General features: G+C 48.3%; 1 protein-coding gene across 1 annotated transcript; it reads left to right on the top strand.

Annotated features, from left to right (window-relative positions):
• The first annotated feature begins 426 nt into the window (after nt 1-426).
• Nucleotides 427-9,757, top strand: HMGN5 (high mobility group nucleosome binding domain 5). The gene is made up of 6 exons (XM_056359904.1): nt 427-700; nt 2,105-2,134; nt 2,661-2,690; nt 3,623-3,673; nt 7,631-7,774; nt 9,071-9,757. Exons 1-6 carry the CDS (start codon nt 686-688, stop codon nt 9,116-9,118), a joined length of 318 nt encoding a protein of 105 aa, XP_056215879.1. The 5' UTR covers nt 427-685; the 3' UTR covers nt 9,119-9,757.
• The last annotated feature ends 12,025 nt before the right edge of the window (nt 9,758-21,782 follow it).

Raw genomic sequence — 21,782 nt, 5'->3', positions numbered from 1 at the left:
CGGCCTGTGGTAACTTTCGTGGAAGTTTCTTTCCCGGCCTCTGGGGGAACGAGGGGGAGGCAGGCGGGGGAGCGGGGGGCGAGCCGTGGCCGCCGGGGCAGGAGGCGGCAGAGCGCCGAGGCGCTGAGGAGAGGCGGCGGCGTGGGGAGGCGGCGGGCCGGAGGCTGACCCCCCACGCCCGCCAGCGCGCCCGGCCGCCGCGGGCCGCGTTGGGGCCGCTGCCGGCGCCCTCCCCGCCGCGGCGGCGGCGCCGTATTCACCGCGCGCTTTAGGCCGGCTCCGCTGCGCAGACAGCGTAGGGCCGCCGTCCCTCCGCCTGCGAGCGTCTCTCGCGCTACGGCCGCCGCCCCGCCCCCCGCCCCCGCCCCGCCTCTCGGGCCGCTGCCCGCGCTCCCATTGGCCACCGCGGCCGTCACTCGGCGGCTGGGCCCATCTCGCGCTCCCCATTCATGCAGTTTGGTTGCGTGTTGGTGTATTTTACTGTTTGCAATAAAAGAGGGGGGGATTTTTTTTTGTTCAGTTTGTGCTGCAATTAACTCTTGGTCCTTTATACATCTCTTTTTTTTTTTTTTTTTTTTTTTTTTGCAATTTGGCAGAACGGTTGAAACAGTTTTTTGGTGGTTACGTTTATTTTTTATATCTCTCTCTATCTATATATTTTGCAATCAACTATTAAGGTGCAACTATGCCCAAAAGAAAGGTAAGTACAAAAAAAAAAAAAAAAGATTAGGGGAGACAGATGGGGAACGAAGGGGAGAGATTAAAACAGCGATTTGCAAAATTACCTGTAAATTTTCGCGCGCGCGCGTGTGTGTGTGCCTATGTGGAGTTTTTGCATTTTTAATTTTTTGTGGATATCCTAAAGCGGAGCTGGGACTGGAGGGAGAGGGCTAGGGCGTGTGTCGGGGCCGCTTGGCGCGGGCAGGGGAAGCCTGTGAGTTCACTTTGGGCTGTTTTGTTTGCAAGGAGAAGGCTGAGCAGTGTCTCCATGCTGGATTACAAACAGCCATAGTGCTGCTGCTGCCCCTATGGAGAACACAGGCAGGCAGCGCTAGGCACGGAGGGCTCTGCCGCTCGCCCAGCGCCCAAAACCCCGCCGCCGAACGGCCCCAGCACCCCCGGCCACCTCCGGCAGCATTTTAGGGCGGATCGGGCCATTCCCCGGGAGGATTTGGGTCTAAACGGTGCCTCTTTCTCCTGCGTTTGCCTTTGTTCTCCTTTTTTTTTTTTTTTTTTTTTTTCCTCCCACTTCTTGTCATACCAGATGGTTGTGCAATGGTAATTTGGAGCCATTAGGCGGCGCAGAATTTGAAACTGTCCTTGAAGGAAAGCGGGGAAGGGATTCACCACCATAATTAGTAACTTTATAGCTCGACGGGCCCCACCGCGCACCCCCCCCTCCTTCCTCACCCACCCACCCCGCCTCTACCAACCCCGACGCCCCCCCCCCTCATCTCCAAGCTCCCCAGCCCCGCCGCCCGGCCCGGCCCCGCCACTGCCAGCCGGGCCCCACGGGCCGCCCCTGAGGCCCTCAGGGCTCGGCGGGGCCGCGCTGCCGGCGCCCCGCCGCTGAGGAGAAGGAGGAGCCGGCGGCCGCCCCCACCCGCCGCGTCCCCCCCCGCCCGGCTCGCCCGGGGCGCTTCGGCCTGGCCCCGGAGACCCCCGGCCCCACCGCGGCAGGGCCGGGGGTCTCCGGGGCCAGGCCGAAGCCCCCCGGGCGATAGCGTGGGGGGCGTGGGCCAGGCCGCCGGCATTGTCCTTGCGCGGGGCTGGCGACGACCTTGTTATGGCAGGTAATTTGGCGGGAACTTTTTAAACGCGGGGACGCCTGGGCGTGCTGACGTAGGCCCGGCGGCCCCGGGGCATTGTGGGAGTTGCAGTCCGTGAGGAGATTGAGGGAGGCGGGAGGGGACACACAGACACACACACAGACGATCGGTCGCCGCCATCGACCTTCCTGTTTTTAGCCCCCCCGGGAGACGGTTTAGCCCTGCGGGGGATGCTGGGGTTCCCCTCAGGCCCTTGGGTTCCCCTCAGGGCTCTGAGGAGCCGAGTGCAGGGGATGGCGCCACCCTCTCACCTCAGTCTCTGGCTTTCCTTGCAGGCTCCAGCTGAAGGCGAGGCAAAGGAGGAGGTAGGAGCTGCTTCTTTGGTTGCCCGTCCCCGCTCCTCCAAGAACTTCTGTGGTGCTCCACAGAAATTACAAGTTCCCCCAGGGTGGGTGCGGGCGCGGGCCCTGTGCCTGGGTTCGGGGTGCCCGGGCTCATTCCTTGGCCTGTCACCTGAGGTGGGCACTGGGTGTCTTGGCTGCAGCCAGTAGCTCCGCTGGGCTGAGGCCATTGGCTCGAACAGGAACATGTCCCCTTCAGCTTTATGGGCAGTGGCTCAGTGACAGAGCCTTAATGGCACGACACCTGCAAGTAAAGAAACTTCATCACTTACTGCCTCACTGCGGTAAACGGGCAGCTGCATAGAGTGAGAATGATTGAACTAAGCTGTGCTTTTGGGAGATCATCACCATAATGTCCATAATTTCATAAATCCCCTTTGTATGGGGCTTCGTGACGTAGTGTGCTTTGTTATTATTCTGGGTTGCAGTTCTGAGAAAGCACTGCTTTATATGCTTTCTGAATGTTAGTGACACATCTTTCTTTATGCAGCCAAAGAGAAGGTCAGCTAGACTATCCGCTGTAAGTATCTTTATTTACTTTCTTAATATTGCATCACGTGGAATGCTAAGTTCTAAGGGACAGTTACAGAGAAACTGTGTTTTTTTCCCACTGGCACTGTGAAAGGCATGGTTAGAATATTGCAGTGTTCAAAAGTAAAATTCCTACTATTCTGTGTTTCCAGTCCATGAGTATCAACATGTTACAGTCTTACTTTTAGACGTTTCACGTGAGGTGTAACCATCTTTGTTAGTTAACATTCAGTCTGGAGGCATGAGCGCCCAGAGTCAAGGAATATCGATGTCAAGATGCATTTGTTCTTTGTAGGTCTTCTCCATCCACATTCCTGCTCATAGCTCTATAGAGTGCCTGCTCTATACTTGTAATTTGCCCATTGATTTTGTGGGCCCAATTGCTGGGTAAACTGAGACCTAGAGGGTGTAAATCTGTGTCAAGCGGTAGGGTTCAGCCCAAGGCCACAGCCTTAAACAGGCTCTTGGCATCCTTTTCTACAGATGGTTAGTGCACCCAGCCCTTTTTTAAGCCATCTTAGACATGCCAAATGGATAATGGTTGCTATTTAAAAAAGAAAGTACTTAATTTTAGTGAAAGCTAAGATGTGTGTTCATACTTAGAATTATGTCCAGATGTTAATACCTTTCATTTTTTACACGCGTTTGCCTTGACAGCAGACAGTAGCACCCAGACACAGTAATGGTCCACTTACTGCTCCTGTCAGCATCTGCACGGAAGCCACCGTAACATACATGAGGAGATGTGGATTTGGATAACGAAGCATACTGATCTGCCTCTGGCAGTTACTCCTCTATACTACAGAATGAAGCAGACAGCTCTAAATTATTTTCTGTTTGAACAGTTTTCGAAAGTTACTAACGTGTTACTAAAACATATATAGCATTTGTCTCACTCTTTCTTATGTGTGTTTTGTACAGAAACCTGCTCCGCCTAAACCGGAGCCAAAGCCCAAAAAAGCAGCACCTAAGGTAAGTGCTCGAGATCTCTTGAACTGAAGTTATGCTTCTTGTTCTCAAGGTGTTTATAGGGGGGGAAAAAAGATCCACAATTGCTCATTTTGTTTTTTCATTATTTTCTTTAAAGATTTAAGATTGGATTTCATGAGTTGAAAGAATGTGAAGGATGTAAAGATAATTTTATCCAATTCCTAGTGAAGGAATGTCGTAAACTGAACAGATTGGTTGTGGTGAGGCTTTACTGCTTGCCTTGCAAGGCCATTCTGAACTTTCATATAGTGCATTGTTGGGAAAACAATGCTTTGAATAGAGAACAGAGGGTCAATTAGAGAAGGCATTGAAAATCGTGCTTTTAATTACAGTTTCTTACAATGTTTTTATTCAAACGCACTCTTGTCAGTTAGTTATCAATTTATACAATTTTAATTGCTGGGGGTAAAGTTCTACATACCCGTTACCTTAAGCCAGATAATTTTGGAAATGTCAAAAATATTGGCATATCTGACAGTATACTTAAAAAAGAATCTAAAGCTCATTGTTGTTTTGGAGCTACAATTTGAAATTCAAAAGGGGACAGTTCTGCAATCCATGAGTATTTCTTTGTACCCCCTTCCTGTCACAAACTTCCCCAGTGGTCAGTTTGCAGTGCTTTTTTCTATCTGTAAATATTCAGATCTTATGAGGACTTTGCAGCTGGAAAAAAAATTCCAACAACAAAACTTTAGCGTTCTTTTTAACCTGTTCCTATCATACATTTTCTGTTGTGGTTTTGGACAGTCATATGGGCAAAGCAGAAGTGTGAGAGATGCGGGGGATGACAGGCTGGGAACCTGCAGCTCTTTTCTGTACATTTAAAAGGCCCTGCAATTGCATATGGCACAGTAGACTTCCAGATGATGAAAACCATTCTACCTCCCAAGTCCTGCTATGTGGAGCAACAGAGATAGGAGAAATGGACAAGAAGAAGAACCCTGCTTGTCATTTTGGGGACCCGGCATCTCAGCTCTTTAATGGCAGTGGTGTGCAGAGCAAGTTTTTTCACATTTATGTCTTGGTTGTGCAGCTGGATTTCTAGATCTCATTCAGGAGTGGCAGGGGAACCTAGGAGCCCTGCTGCTCTGCGTTCCTGTGGTGTGAGCAAGCAGCTGGCACACAGTCTGGATTGCATCTCCCTGTAGTGGCTCATCCCTAGGGAAGAGGAGGGCCCCTGCCACTGGTGTTTGCTCTTCCAGCCCAAGTGGCAGAGAGCGGCTTGGGCATCTAAAAGTCTTGGGTTCTGCCTCTGCTGATGAACCATGCAGAGGTCAGTGCAGTGGCATACAATGCATGTTGTTGGTATTTTCTTTTTTTTCCAAGTTTGCTTTTTTAGTTATATGGAAACATCTCAGGGTTTATACACAAAAGCTGTGTTAACCGCATCTTAAAAGTTGTGAAAATATGCATTCAAAAGTTAAGGACTGTAGGTGACTGTCAGAACTTTGTTTGACAGTTCCCTGTGCAAGCTATATGGTGCAGTCTCCCTCTGGGATCAAAGACTGTTCAGTTCTGCCAGGAGTGGTGCCTTGGTCATTGCCCCACACGTTGCCCCCCTGTTGGAAGGGTATGGTCCTCTTGCTTCTAAGATGCTGGTTTGAAACCAGGATATTTGAGTTGCCTTTTTGGATCTCCAGAGCTTCTAATATTGGATCAATATCTCTGCAAAAGGGGATGTAATAAGAATTGTGCAGGCATCTTTAATTCTTGTTTCCCCCAAATGCTTAACTTTAAAACTTTCAGATTCTTTGAATGTTTCTTTGTGTGTAAGAATAGATTTCACCTTTTAAACTTAGACATAGTGGAAAACATAGAGCCTGGAAAAAAGTTTTATCACTTATTTATAAAACACATGACCTTATTACTGAATTGATGTTGCCATCTGTATAGAAAAGTCACTCAGGAAAATTAATGTAATGGTATTAGCTCAGAACCAGCTGAGAGGATGGAAGAACCTTGGAAACTGAAATATAACAATGTCTCCTTGGGTATTTTTTTTCCTGGGCTCGCATGGTTGTGGAAGTGGGCTTGATCCCTTAACAGGATAGCCACTAGCTTGTCCCCAGAAGCCGCAGATCTTAGAATAGAGCAGAGGTCCTGGGTTCCTGCTCACAGTCCTTTGCTATGACACACTTTCTCTTTGGTCAGTCCAGTCATGGAAGCCAGTTTCTGTGGATTCTCCTCAAATGCTTTCTTCAGAGGAGCTTTACCAGTGAAGAGTGGGCTACAGAGAATTACAGTTTTAGCTCCATTAATATTTTCTTGTCTTTTTCAAATGGGGTAAAGGGAAAGATACCGTCCTTCAAACAACCCCAAGTCTGTAAATATCCTTCATGGTTTACATTGGAAGGGCAAGTGACTGACACACCTGGGCTTGTGAGTTTGGAGCTTGCTGGTGCTGCTGGAGGAACCCTTCACTGTGGACTACTTACGTATGTTTCAGAGGTCTGGTGAGGTCTGTTCTAGTGACAGAGAGCAAACCAGTACCATAGTAGCAGTGCAATTATAACCTTACTGCCAAGCGGTACCAGAATACTTGGCTGCTGACAGTACTGTGATCTTTTTCCTGCCTCTTGAAAGTTGGGAGGACTGTTCAGCCAGCAGAGGGGGAAAGAGTGAGTGGAGGCATACTCTTTCCTCCTCTGGTGACACATCTCTTGGAAGAAGCCACTACATGTCACTGCTAATTCAGTCCCCAGAGAGGAGGAGAGGTTTGTTGAGGGTGGGCACAGCCCAGGAGAAGGGGCCTTCTAACTGTATCATAGTAGAGTTTCCCAGGTGGGCTGAAACCCCTCAGCAAGGTCAGGCTGGGGAGTGGGAGGTCAGAGAGGAAAAACCTTCAACCATTTGAGTGCTACTAAGTTCCTGTCTTTAATTTTCTGCGTTATGATAGGAATTGGTGAATTTTTAAGCATCAGTATCATTGAAGAATCAGGTGACTTTGCCCCTTATACTCTGAATCTAGGTTTACCTTTAGCAAGCAGCTCATTTTTAATGTGAATTAATTTTATACATTAATAAGCAAGGTGCTGAAGTAAGAAAGTATACTTTTTGTAACTTCCAGTCACTGAGACAACTCCATCTTCTGAGAGGAGAGAGAGATATATATCTTCAGAATTTATCTGTTTATCTTCACTTACCTGTGAGGAGTAATTTTGCAGGTATTTATGGTTCCTCTGTTGGAACTAGGTTAATCAAGCAAGGAGCTAAGCTAGTCTGCTTGGTGCATTTACTTATTAGCAGCAAGAGGCAGATCCTCAGAAGTAAAACTAACGAGAGTCATGTTTGTTACTGTATTGGGGTTGGGATCTGACCTTCCCATATAGAAAACTGTTACTACAGAAGTTGTAGCATCAAGTGGTGCTTTGATTTAGCCTGGTCCACGTATAAGAAACTGAGCCTAAATAATAAATGCAAAGTTCTCGTTGTTACTGAAGTGATGCTGTTGAGCCCCCAACTTGTCTATCACACAAGTGGTTTATTATAGTAAGGAATATTTCTGGCAGCGAAGGGGGAAAGTCCTTTGACTATAGCTTTGTTACAGTTTTCTAAATAGGCGTTAATAGCACATCTGAAATATTCTGGTATTTCCACTAGTTGTACATGTTCTTTTTGTTCTGTGGTACGCCTTTCAGCAGCACAGCAGAAATATGGGCCAGTTTAACATTTTTTAGCTAATTTAATTGAATGCCTATTTAAAATAGGAATTCTTTTAACCCCAGCCACAGCTTTTATATTATGCACTTCCCAGTAGCACATTCAGGACAGAACAGAAAGAAAGCACTTCTCCTTAGAAACTTTCATCTCATCTTTGTCAATAGAAGTTCAGTATGTAGGAGCAGGTTGTGTAGATGGTTTTCGAGTTCAGGATGTGCTTCTGCAGATGTACGAAGTGGAAACTGGCATTTACCATATCACGGTCTGTATTCTTAACAGAAAGAAAAGGCAGCAAATGATAAAAAGGAGGACAAAAAAGCAGCAACAAAAGGGAAGAAAGGAGCCAAAGGCAAAGATGAAACTAAACAAGAGGATGCTAAAGAAGAAAACCACTCTGAAAACGGAGATACCAAAACTAACGAGGTACTTTAGCTACAGTAAACGTGAATAAACGCAGATGTATTGGTAATAAAGCTGTGGGAGCTAACGCTTGGGCCTCCTTGTGAGAAGGTGGTGTGTGTCACTGCCATCCTGTAAAGACAGACTGACTGCAGTATCTACACAGGGCAGCTCCCAGGGAGAGCCTGAAAGAGTAGTGTTCTCCTTCAAACTTGCTCCTGCTCTGTGGTAGAGTGCTTCCACAGGTGGTCTGTGCTATCATAGTGTCCCTCTCGGGGTTGGCACAAGAGCAATGCAGAGTATTTGGGGAACAGTGAAGCTCAGTAAGATTGCTATCCAGCCCTGAGCTGACTTTGCATATCCTGTCCGGACTGCTGGATTGCCTCTGCTGCTCAGCGTGGGTTGGTACTGTGCCAGAAATCTGGTTTTAAGTTTTACACAATTCTTTAAAACAATTCTTTGCCTCAGAACAATTCAGCAAGAGATCTGCAAAATGAACTTGGGTCTTTTCTCTTGATCTGCAAGCCTCTTTCTTACATGTTTTTACTGTATCAGCTGCTTACCTGAGAGCTATGACTAGCTACAAGCTTCAGTCAGCCTCTGCTGGCCTTTTCCTAGCAGATTTCTTGCTGATAGTAGAGGAGTAACATTTGCTACAGGCACCCTTTGCCCCTGTAGGCACAGACTAGCCCGTTGTGTTTTCTGTTGCTTTTGATTTACAGTGATCTCTGTTCATGAGTTGGGTATCATTATCCAGTTAATGGGTCGTTTATTCTTTCATTTCTAAAACTAATTCAGGAGCTTCTTTGCTAAAAAAATAATATGGAGCTAATGTACTTCAAAGGATCTTTGGTAGAAGCTTTGGAGTTTTGATGTGTTGACTTAAAAAAATAATAGCAGACATTTTTATAGAAAACAGGTGAGAACCAATTTCCCCAGAGTTTGGACAATACATGAGTATCGCGGTTTGATGTGTAATTCCTATACTCTGCTGCTTACGGAGATGAGGACTTGGTACTTTCCCTAGCGTATGATTGATCTTAATGTAAAATACATTATAAACTTCTGCCTCTTTGGAGGCTTTTAACATTCCAAGGTCAACTCAACAATTAATTAATACTCAACTGTGTTACAATTTTTAGAATTACCAGCTGACGTGGTGTTGTGTGGGTGTTTTCTGTAGTAGCTGTGCATTCTTGTCTGTACACAAAATGTTGTCCATGTCTGTGCTAACAAACTAGTCTCTCTTTGATGCTTGTTAGATTGGAATCCGATTAGCATTACAAATAATATTTCTATTCTTCCCAAACACCTTTATAGGCACCAGCTGCTGAAGCATCTGATGATAAGGAAGCCAAGTCCGAGTAATGTTAACCCTGCCCTATATCTCCATCATTTGGTATCCGTACCTCCATGCTGTATTGTTAACAGAGAGGAATATTTTTATCAACTATTTTATAAATGCAGGTTTTTTTAGCATGAATTTAATTATGGAACATCTTCATCTCGGTTACTTGGGAATTAAATCCCTAACAAACAAAACAAAACAAAAAAATTCATTGTTTTTAAATTTTGTGATTGTAATAGTTTGTATGGTACATGGAAAGAATAAGTGGTGGTAGCTTTTGACTTCTGTCAGTGTGTCCCTTTTTGTGTAAGTCATGCTTACAGACTTCAGACTTTAATTTTTCCCTTGTATGTGTTGTATGGTTTCTTAAAGTGGGGAGGTCTCAAAACAAATAACCGTGTTAAACATTCCAGTGGTTCTGTGGGTTGCTTTTATAAAGAAGGTGAGCTATTTTCATGAAAAACCTAAGAGCTGGAAATCTGTTGTTTCCCAAATGTAATTTTATTTTGTCAGTTTTGAAAAAAGAAATAAATAAAAGTGTAATCATGTTTTTAAATGAAATACAAACATTTCTTTTAAAAGGGCAGGTTGGTTGTATGTACCCACTGTTAGGAATTTTGCTGGATTTATCTTAATAAAAAAGACTCCTCAAAAGCTGATTGTGGTTTGTTGCTTGGGCTGCAAACGTACTGCTGGAAAGCTCCCAAATTCCAGAGAGCTGTGGTAGTGCAGGGCTTCAGGCTGAGGGAACTTATGCAGCTTTGGGCCACAGCACGATTAGGGCTCGAGCCCCTGTTGTCTGCAGTTACATAAACAAAAATGACTTTAGGGGCCAGCCTCTCAGTAGCCGAAATGGGAATAGATGATTTCAGAGGAAGCGTGCTGGCTTACCCCAGCTGGGAACTTCAGCTGGTGCTTTTGGATGATGGCTGACTTTGTAAACTCTGGTGCTTACTCAAGAAGAGGTGGCATACTTGGTGTTGTCCCATAGGCCCTAACCATTATAGAGGTTACTACAAATTCTGAAGGGTATTGTCCGGTTTTCTTTTATGTACCTATTAATTGATTATGATTTGGGGAGTGTGTGTGTGTCTTTCCTCTGAGAAATATTGCAGAAGCTTAGAGACTACTACATTTACATCAAACCCTTAACAGTATAAAATAGTTTTCTGTTAATGTAGGAATGTTTGTAGTCCTGGTTAAAGTGCATACTTCCGTAACTGTTGTTTATAGCTTTCTTCCTTACACGTGTGTTACTCCCAAAATGTTGTTTTGGACTTACTTAGCCGCTCCTGGCCTGATAGCATGTACGTGTACAGAAGTGCTTTCCATTAAGGCAGGCTTCATTATTCTGGGAAATGACAGCTAGACTAGGCAGGAGTTAAATAAGGCTTTAGTATTGTTTTTACCCAGCCTCATTTTTGTTGCTACAGCTATTCTGTGCAACTTGTATCAAGGACACTTAAAATTTTCCTCTTAAAGCTTCCTTTTATATAAAGCCTCTTCACATTGATGACCAAATACATTATATGTTTAATAGGAAGAAAAATGTCTGCAATGCAGAACCCTTATCTTGTGCATTAAATTGTTGCACAGCCCAGGAAAGTGAAATTCCAAAAGCTTGCATATTTTATCTCATATCCAAAACCTAACTCAGCATCTCTGTGCATAGTGTCTTGCATAAAATGTGTGTTTCAGGATCAGTACCCCAGGGCACTGGCTACTAGATGATGTTTAATGTGGATTTAATTTTCAAGGCCTAAAGCACTGGGGATTTTTATTCCTGCTGCACCACCTTTCATCTGGTGAAAGCATCAGGGTTAACTGAGCTAGATCTTCCTTAGCAGAGAAGGTGAGAGAGTATTTAGGGGCCTTCTCCTTGGCAGTATGTTCCCTTAATCCAGCGCAGCTTGGGTAGCAGTGACTGTCGGGTGTACGCTGTAGTCTCTCCTGCAGTGAAAACCGATGAGGTAGCTGGGATCCCTTGTTTGGTGGAAGTGTGGTGAATGCCGCTTGAAGTTGATGCGAAATACCAATGGGCCTGTACTGCCTCAGGGAGAAAATGCATATTGCAATGAAATGTTTTATACTTGCATATTCCCCCTGCCCCTGGTGGTTTCTCAAAAAAGCACTTAAAAATAGCAAATCCTGCTCTGCAAGGAAGGTGAGCTCCTTCTCCAACCCTTGGTACCATTGAGCCATTTCTCTTTGGCTTTGGCCTCTAGTCACTGAGCATTTCAAGCATTGTTATTTAAATAACAGAAGGCGCTATGAATATGCTTGATACTTTCTCCTTCACAGAGGGCTCATCCATACGCCAAGGTGTAATCAGCCCGTCATATGCTAATTGAGGTCATTCTCTGTGTCAAGTCATGTTTCTCTATTTTAATACAGAGGTTGTTCTACAGAAACATACAAGTGACTGTGTGGTTTTGTTCATTTCTTCCTCTTCTAGTGCCAGGACGAGAGTTGTTCTTAATTCTATAACTATTGTTATAATGAGATTCCTGTTTCAAATAAGTACAGAAAATTGCTTAACAACTTTTCAGACAAGCCTCACTCCAATTCGTAACTCTTCTGAGCAATGGGGTATTGAGCGAGCTGCACAACTGAATAGAGCCTGCCTTCTGCCAAATCCTCCTCATCTGTTGGTGCTGATGTCTAGACACTGGATCAAAGGCTAGCTCCACGGCAGCTAACGAGCTTTGCTTAGTTTATGGTTGTCCAAAAAGTAGAGGTTTCGAAGGGAGAGAACCTTTGCACTGACCAGTCAGTTGGCTGTATCTGCTTTCAGGTTCAGTTGGAGTATGTGGAGGAACAATCTTCACCGAGGTGCTTGGCCGGCTGTTGAGCAGTGCCCCGGGTGCCACCGGCACAGGTGTTCCTCTTCTGGTGCTGGTTATGAAAGTTTCATAGAATTGCTGGGCAGGCAGGGTGGGCTGCGGGGCTTTGGTGATCAATATTGATTTTAACAGTTATGGACCTTAGACAATGTGATGTGGTGAACAGATTCACGAGTCTAAAGACTGATGATTCTGCAGTGGCATAATGTTATTTTTAGCTAGGGGAAGAGATTTAAAGTGAGGTGGCAACACCTTGCAATGGTGAGATTCCCTTGTAGCTCATCAGTTATTAAACAAGATATGTGGGCAACTGCTGACTTGGATTTTGCAGTGAAACCTGGTGAAAGGAGGTGATGCTGCTGCTTGTAACGTTGTAGATACCATCGTCAGTTGAAGCAGTTTGACAGACCTGATGTCCTGTTTAAACAAGCAGCCAGTGAGCAGCACCGATGCTGTTACCCTGCTAAGCAGGAATCCTACACATTGTTAAATCTTACATGTAGAGAAAACCTCTGTGGCAAGGCGAGTGCGGGCTGTGGGTGCGTCCCGCTGTGCCTAAGTCACGTTGGGCATTTCAATGACCAGTGCCAGGCCCGGGAGGTGCTGTGGTGTCGAGAGGGTACCAGCGTGATTTGGGTGGGAATCGGTGTGGGCCCACATTATCCTGTCCAAACAGACACTGGTAGTGTACGTCTCTGGAGTCAGGGTTAATAGAGCAAGATGACAGCAAACAACGGCCCAATTTTGGTGCAACACTGAAGGGATCATGTTAATGCTTCAGACCCGTCTTATTGCTAAGGAGGTTAGTTATCATGTTTTTATTTGGTAGCAACCATTGGACAAAGCAAGGCTTTTCACCAGGGTTTTTGTTTTGGCATTCTTGCCAGGCTTGGTGCATTAATATGACTCATGATGTCACTTCTGGTGCAGCCTCCTAGCGCAGCATGGGGCTGGCGTAACCAGGATGGCTTTAAAGTTTAAAAGAAAGTACTGAGACTTCCCATTCCTTGCAGTAATGCGTGTTCTTACAGGGTCTTCAACAGCTTACTGTTTTGTCAGGACAGCAAAAGGCGTAGAAAAACACTGCTCACCATCCTGGAAAGAGGTCTGAAATAAGGGGAAGCACCTCTAGGCTTATTCCTGCTGTTTGTCATCAGCAATGTGCTGGAGCAGCACAGGGGCAGGAGTGGGAGAGTATAGAATCATAGAATCACAGAATCATTTAGGTTGGAAAAGACCTTTGAGGTCATCAAGTCCAACGGTTAACCCAGCACTGCCAAGCCCACCACTGAACCGTGTCTCTAAGCACCACATCTATGCGTTTCTTGAACATTTCCAAGGACAGTGATGACACCACCCAGTCTCTGGGCAGCCTGTCCCAGTGCCTGGCCACCCTTTTGGTGAAGAAAATTTTCCTGTTACCCCATCTAACTCTCCCCTGGTGCAACTTGGGGCTGTTCCCTCTTGTAGTGTCATTTATTCCCTGGGGGAAGAGACTGACCCCACCTTGCTCCAACGCCCTCTCAGGTGGCTGGAGTGAGCGATGGGGTCCCTCCGAGCCTCCTTTTCTCCAGGCTAAACACCCCCAGTTCCCTCAGCCGCTCCCCATCAAACTGGTGCTCCAGACTTTTCAAAAAAAAGCACAGAAGAAGAAAGGAAAGGAAAGGTATGGCTGCCATCAGCAAGCAGAAAATGAAAATCACAGTGAGGTCCTTGGGATTAAAAAAAAAGGGGGAAATGGAGGAAAGAAAAAAACAACTCTTAACACCTCCAAAGCACATACAAGGAAGGCTTTTGTAGGCACGTCCTACATCCACCTTTGCTCCTTTGAATAAAGTGACTGCCTGAAAAAGCCGGAAAATCTGATGGATCTGATTTTCAGATCAAGAGCAACTCCTTGGTAGTTAATGGAGTTATATTGGTGTTAATCTGATGAAGTAGAAAGAAAATTGAATCCCCTGAATAGAAATGGATGGCTCTTCTTTCTAATTGTCCCCGTGGTGATGTTCCTTACCCCTGCAGCTGACATGGAAGCCCCTGCTCAGAAGCCTGATGCCCAGGACGGGCTCCAGGGAGTGGAGAAGACCCCTTGGGCCAGGCCACCGCGTGGCTTTCGAGGAGCCTCTCTCATTTTGAGAGAACAATGTTAACGTGGCTTCTGGCCAGAGACTGTTCCAGTGCCCAAAAGAGGGGAGCTGGTCACAAGCAAGCGTGGACGTGGGTGGCAGAAGTCATCAGTGTCTTGTTTGGCCGCCGTCCCCTGCTTTTGAAGGTGTGATTAGGACTGGGTGACTGATGGAGAGGATGGGGAGAGGACCGGTGTGCTGCTCCCAGCCTTCATCTGCCCCGATGTAGCCACCTCTGCCAGTGCCGCTGGAAGAAGGCAGCGAGGGGCCGGTGGGAGAGGATCTCGGAGGAATGAAACGTTGCCTTCCTCCTGTGGCACCGGCGGGGGGATTGCTCGAAACGTGTCACATGGAGATGTGTAAGTGATGCCCAGATGCATTAGCATGAACTTCAGATTGAGGTGTCACCTGAAAGCAGTGAAATGAAGTAGGTGCTTCTGTGATAAAAAGGAATAAAATCGCAAATTAGAAAGCTCTGTTTCTAAAAGCCTGGCAATCAGATTGACGCCATAAAGCTCTCAAAGGCATGTTAATACAATTGGATGCATCTTAAACATTTCCAGACATTCTTAAAAAAAAAGAGGGGGGGGTAAGCATAAATAACACAGGCAAAAATGCTGTATTGACACCTAAAAATAGAGTGGTCAAGCCCACTCCTCCCTCCGGCGCAGGCGGTGGTGTCGGTGCCGTGCTGTGCCCGCGTGCTGCCCCAGGGCACGGTTCGGGGCGCCGTGTGGCAATGCCTCCTCCCAGCCGAGCCAGGTGCGTTGCTTTCCTTACGGGTGCAGGGTAGCACAGGCCTGGAATTTGCAGTCAAAGCTGCTTGCGAGTTATCTGAGAGCCCAAATCCAGAAAAATCAACGGGGTTTTGTTTGTTTAACATTTAACAATTCGGGGAGGGGGTCGAAATACATTTCTTGGAGCTAAAACCAGATGTGAGACATCTTACCCACAAAGCTTTCTGATTCTTTTCTGTTTGTTTTTCCCCCAGTAAGATAAAAGAAACTGCAGAGAAAGTTTAGATTGTGGCAGCTCTCAGGTTTCATCCTGGCTACGAGGGTGGTGGCAGATGCCGCTCTGCAGGACCGCAAATGATCTTTTTCGATTTATTGATAACGGGGGCCGTCGTTCCCCATGGCACACGTCTTGTCACCAGAGATGGGCTGTCGCTAGGCCCAGGACTGAGCCTCGGCTCTCCAGCCGGATGGAAAGTTTGCTTGGTGTGATTTCTTCCTTCATATAACAGTATCCGCTGTCAGAGAAGTGCCAGCTGTAACTACAAGGCCAAGTCGCCGTTCTATTTTGCACAGAAAGCATCGTCTCTGCTAAGAAGGGAGAGGCTGGAGTCGCCTCTCCAAGCCTCCACACTCTAGTCCAAGGGAAATCCTGCAGGATCTGCCTTCCCCTAAGGCTGCCTCCTATAAATCTTTCCATGCTCCAAACAGAAATTTGCAAATCTAGGCCAAGCTTTCCCTGCTCCGTTTTCACCAGCCGTGCTGTTACAGACTGGCTACATCAACATAGCTCTTTGGAGTAAACACTGACTTTCCTGCGCTGTGTTTATGGCCCAGTGGGGTCCTCCTCATACCTGGAGCAGTACCCTGGGAGTAATTAAAATAATTAACAAGTGTAATTAACTGTTGGAGGGTAAAGGAGAGTTTTAGCGCATTATATCAGCAACAATTAAATAAATTACCCTTTTTGTCTTGCAAAGAATTGACAGACAGGGGGAAAAAGGAGGAGGGAGATGTATAGACTCATGCAGTGGCACAGAGAAAGTGAATAGGGGTCGATGGCTCTTGTGTTGGAGGACAAAGCAAACAAAGCGGCACCAAATGAAATTACCAAGTGGCAGATGCAAAACGAACATATTTCACACAATGTGTAATTAAGCTGAGGAACTCATTGCCCAAATGGATCCCAAAAATCGTAATGCTTTAGTAAGTGATTGGACAAATTATTGGAAGATGACCCAGTGGGGCTGTCAAACACAAAGACTCATCCACAGTGCCGGACAAGCCGAAGTGGCAAACCGTGGGAGGCTGGGAGGGGACCCTGGCGCCGTCCCCTGGTTTTGCCCCTCCCTGTCACCTCCAGCTGGGGCTGGAGGCAAGGGGACACAGGCTTGTACACACCTTTGGTCTGAGCCCCTCTGGCCATGCTCCTGGCACCCTGAAAGGAGAAAAACTTGCCCACTGTCACAGTGCACACGTCTCTGGCTGCTGGTGGGGACAGGCCCACAGCGGTGACTCCGGCGTGGACATAACCAAGGTACCACAGGCTGGCAGACTGCTGTGCGTGTCCCCGCGGCGCCCTGTGCTGCTGGACCCGGGCTGCGGGGCAGCCGAAGCCAAGGAACGCAGCTGCGGCGTACGGCCCCTGCAAGCGTCTGCACAGGAACCAGCTTCCATCGGGGCTGAATCACGGGCTCCTCCGTAACCCCCCGCCTGCAGGGGAGGCAGCACAGGAGGAAAAGGGCACCACATGCTTCTGCTCTTTGCAAAACTTCCCTAAATGCATCCCTCTGGAGTGGCAGGTTTGCTTGGTGCTGCCCTTGGCTGCTGTCGGGTAGGTGGATGTTGAGGTCAGGGCCACGACCGGGGCAGAGGAAGGTGGTCCAGATCCCCAGCTCTCCTTGTTGCTCCATTTGGGTTCACGTAAGATTTCCAACTCCCTTTTTTTGGCCCATCTTGCCTGTAAATCTTCTGAGCTTCATTTAGTGCTCTAGCCTCTAGGTGGTGGTCATGTCTGAACATTCTTGTGTAACTGCTGCAAACATAACTTGACAGCCTGGGAGGCCCCGTGAGCCTGAGGTTAATCCGCTGGCTGGGGGTGACGGCGCTGCGAGCAGCAGATGTACCACGGCTCCCCACGTTTGCTGCTGCGGCATCGGTGTATTTAGCATCGTGTCACCGGGGAGGCTTCCCTGCAGGGTCGGGCGACGTGGTGGGAGCATCTGTGTCCGAGCTCCCACAGCAGAAACACCCGGCGACGCTGCACAAGCACGGCGGAGACCACCAGGCCAGCCATGGCGTGAGCTGGGGCTGCGAGGCAAGCTGCGTCCACCATTGTCCCCATCACTTGGAAGCACGATGTCCCTGCAAAGAGCTTTGACCTCCCTGCCTGCCCTGCAGCCTCTTCAGCATGGAAATGTGGGGGCTGCATGTCCCCATCCCCCAGTCTTCATTGTCTTGGACCAGAGGCTGAGCTTTGGGTGGCCAGCCTGCTTTCCCTTGGGATGCAGCAGAACCTGCAGGCACTGGCTAGCGGCCATCCGTTGGGATGCCCACACTTTCCTGCTGCCCCGGTAATGGGGACGGTGCCTTGTGCCAGTTCGGCAGTGGATAAGAAGCAAGTACTCTTGTTTTATTCTGCATGTCTTACTTCCCAAAGTATACAACCACTTTGAAAGGGTGATCAGGCATGGGAACAGGCTGCCCAGGGATGTGGTGGAATCACCATCCCTGGAAGTGTTTAAAAAACGTGTAGATACGGTGCTTAGGGACATGGTTCAGTGGTGGGCTTGGCAGCGTTGGGTTAATGGTTGGACTTGATGATTTTCAAGGTCTTTTCCAACCTATATGATTCTGTGATTCGATGGTTCTGTGTCAGCTTGGAGGAAAAGAAACAGCAGTTTGTAGAAACTGGGGTGGATACAAAGGTGAGGTCATTGCTCTGTTGCAGTCAACAGAAGTTTCTCCATCAGGGTTAACAAGGTGAGGATTTCATTCCCTAAATCTTTGTATAAATTTAATGTGATAGATAAATGGTGAGAGTTATTATTTGTAATGAGGACTATGGAAAACAGGCCAGCTGACCAGTGAGGTGACAGGCGCATCCATGAAGGACATGGAACTTAAAGCATAGCAAAGCCCTCCTGGGATTTGCATAAAAGAAACATTAAAAATAAAACAGAGTGACCATACAGGAGCTGAAAGAGAAAAACATAAAGAAAAGGGCTGTTGCAGAAAGGTCTCTTGCACGCCCAGCCCCACTGCCCCGCATGCCATGGGAAATTTGGCCCTTTGACATGACAGCAGGGTGGGAATCGCCAAGGGAGAGACTACAGCTCATCTTCCATTAGGTATTTATTGTAAAGATCCCAGTCTTAGCCTTGAATGAACTGCAGGTGCCAACGTGCCGAGCTGTCCTTTGATCTTGGGAGTCTACTCTGCCCCGTTTTCCAGAGAAGGAGCCTTTATTTTCACGTCTGCAGGGAACGGTTGGGACACACACAAGTATGTGGGCACTCGGCTCCGTAATTGAAGATGCACAGTCTGGTGTCTGGGCATTCAGAGCTGTAATTAATGGGTTTCCTTGCACCAAGAAGAGCCTGACGTTATGTAAAAGGGGCTGGAAATGATCTGCAGTGAAATACCATGAGAACATGGTCCTGAAAGAACAGCCTAATGAAACCCAGAGCAGCAGGCACTGGGGGTCCTGGTGCTGCCAGCCCCCAACAGCAGAAACAAAATGGGGCAGCGCTGAGCTGCAGGGGCTGGTGGGCTCTATGGGGGGCTGGCTGGGCCCGGGTGCTGAGGCCGGTTGTGTGGGGCTCAGCACCGGCCCTGCCCCAGGCACAGCATCCCCACGGGGGTGAACGCGGGGTTCAGGGCTGGGCCCCCGCTACAGGACAGACCCCGAGGGGCTGCAGCGTGTCCAGGGACGGGCACGGAGCTGGGGAAGGGGCTGCGGCACCGGCTGGGGGGGCTGGGGGGGCTCAGCCTGGAGAAACGGGGCTCGGGGGGGCCCCATCGCTCTGCGGCTGCCTGAGGGGGCTGGAGCCGGGGGGTCGGTCTCTTCCCCCAGGGAACCAGCGACAGGACAAGAGGGAACGGCCCCAGGCTGTGCCAGGGGAGGGTCAGGGGGGATCTCAGGAGAAATTCCTTCGCGGAAAGGGTGGCTGGGCAGGGGGACAGGCTGCCCAGGGACCCGGTGCTGTCACCGTCCCCGGGGGGGCTGAACCGCCATGAGCCATCTCGGACCCGCGGCTGCGGTCTGTACGTAGAACCATTATCTGTACGTAGAGCTGTGATGTAGAACCATTATCTTGAAACTGGTTTAATGGTGCTGCGGGACACATGCCGACGGCTGGAAGATGTCTTGCTTGGTGTTTGCAGAAGGGGCCCCAGTTTGTGCAGAGGTCAGTGGCAGTTGCTTGTGTGCCATGGGCAGCTCCTGGGGACATTGGTGATGGCCATGGTGCCAATCAATAAATTAAACTGGGTCTATGAAGGTGTCTCACCAGTACATTTTCGAAAGCCAAATAGACTTTATGGAGTGGGTAATAATTGCTCCATATATCTTTTACAAGCATGGGGTAGCCTATTCACGTTTTAAAAATGATCCAGATGAATGTTTGGACAGGCAGCAGCGTGATTTGGCTTCAAGCCATCGCAGGACACCGGATGAGGAATACGTGCTATAGAAGCCCCCCCATCAGTGCACGTGTTGGTTAGAGCAAGTGGTTGTAATCTATGGAGCGAATACACCTCATTTCCAGTGGCTCCGGCTTTGCAGCAGGGTTTGTGCTAGGGATGGAGCTGTGCCTTCAGCCTGGGGACCCTCATGCCAGGTCACAACCCCCTCGGTGTCACACGGATCGGCAGTGCTTCCCTTTTTATCCATAGAAACCTCCAGTCATTACTTAAAATTACCTTATAAATGTGATTCAGCACTATCACCCCTGGGTTTGATCCAGAAGCACCCACACGCTGCAGAAGTCAGGAGCCGCCTGGGCTGCATGTGAGCTGGCCGGGGGATGTGCCTGGCCGGGGGGGCTGGAGCCTCATCCCAGGGAGCGCCTGACATCAGCACTTGCCAGCCTTTTTCCATGAAACTTGCTCAGGCAGTTTTTTTGTTGGGGCAAAAAACTTGCCTTTTCAATTTCCCATCGCATGTTGCAGAGCAGCAGGTTTCCATGTTCCCTGCCTGGCCTCGGCTCACCCCATCAGGAGCATCAGCGCTGCGGGAGCAGTGAACTCCCGGCAGCCATGCGGGCTCCCGGCCCTGGTCTCATTGCTAGCCCTGTCCCCGGGGCTGGCACCCACCCCCTCCCCAGCTGGGACCCCAGCCGAGCTGGGATGCTCGGCACCGGCTGCAAAGTCTCCTGACCTCAGCATCCCGGGACATCCTTGGGAGAGCGACAGCGCACCCATCGGTACAGCAGCAACCGGTGTTACTGGCCGTATTTTCTTCTATTTTATATATATAAACTATATGTAATGTATAAATTACATATAATATGTTAAAATAATATTTTAACATATAAAATACACAATACAAAATACAACATGGTTGCATATACTAATAGTAATAAATATATTATTATAAATATAAAAAATATAGGTGATGTGGTTGGAGGTCACATTTCTTCAGACAGGAGCAACTCCGTGGTGCATGCTGAAAGCCCCACCTGCTGTCCCAGCGCCCCGCTGCCCAGGGGCTGCGCACCCCCCGGGTCGGTACCCCTGCAGCCACTGCTGCACCGGTGCCTCCCCGTGCCCGTTGTCCTCTCCCTTGATGAGGCCAGTGGGTGCAAACCGGCAGTTTGGGTTATTGCCCGGTTCGAGCCCTCGGCTTGCTTCAGTCACGATCTGCATGACAAAGCCACCAGCTCGAGCTCATTTTGGACCAGGAACCTCATGAGTTGCATCAAAAGCTTGGATGATTTTAGGGTCTAGGTTTTTATTCATTACAGCATTGGCTGACAAAGCCCATTACATCATCCGTTTGGAAGAGAAATTCTCTGCAGCTGCTTGTGTGGCACTGAGGGAGGTTGTTTGAAAAATAAGACAGATTTTTGTTTCTTTCTTTCAGGGCAATTTTCCTCCCAATTGCTGGAAAACTGTATGCTAAAAGGCTTAAAAAGTGGAAAGGAAAAGGGCGGTGCGCAGCAGTTCAAACCATTCTCTTTTTTTTATATTATTATTTCCTTCCCAAAGACCAAGGGGGGGGAAAATAGCCCCATTACCCCGCGCATCCAGCACGCCCAGCCAGGCGTGAAAAGCAAAGCCAGCGTCATGGCAATGGCAGATGGCACGAAGCAGGAGGGAGGGCTCTGTCCCCGACCTCCGGACGGACCACGCTCCTAATTAGCTCTGGAGCAGAGAGTAATTAAACCCGGAGGTAAGGCAAGTGATTACTTTTCCTCGGAGGGCGCTTGCAGGGGAGAGCGGGCAAGGGCAGGGTGCGGGAGCGGGGCTGCCCCGAGCCGGAGCGGGAGCTGGAGCCGGAGCCAGCCCCACACTGACGCTGGGAAAGCATCTTCATCTCAGCTCAGCCCTCCCACGCTGCTGGACAGCAGGGAAACCTCACCAGCTACTCCTTCGTGTTCTCCACATCACCATAGGCTGCATGAAATGACAAAATGGGGTGTTGCAAGGAAATACCGATGGAAAGGAGAGAGGCTGTGTCTGGGTGCTGTGCCGACGATGCTGACATGTGACATACTCACTTATTTAGCGTCGTTGTGTTCAATGCCCAGTGTCACAGCCTTGCCTTTTCTTTCCTCCTCCTCAGTTGTTCTGGAGTATTTTTTGTTATGCTAGACAACCCCATTTCTTTTCATCCACTTTCTTTGGTTTGCTTTGAAAGAAGCAGTTGGAAGTAAATTAGTTTTGTTGCTGCCAAAATGGGTGCAAAGCTCTCCCAAAGCGAGATTTACAGAGTGAAATGCACACCGAGCACTATGAAAAAAATATTCCAGTTCTTCA

This window comes from Falco biarmicus, chromosome 14, assembly GCF_023638135.1.
Source record: "Falco biarmicus isolate bFalBia1 chromosome 14, bFalBia1.pri, whole genome shotgun sequence".
NCBI classification, from domain to species: Eukaryota; Metazoa; Chordata; class Aves; order Falconiformes; family Falconidae; genus Falco; species Falco biarmicus.
Note: the sequence above shows the minus strand (reverse complement) of the source record. Positions and strands in the feature narration are given on the sequence as shown.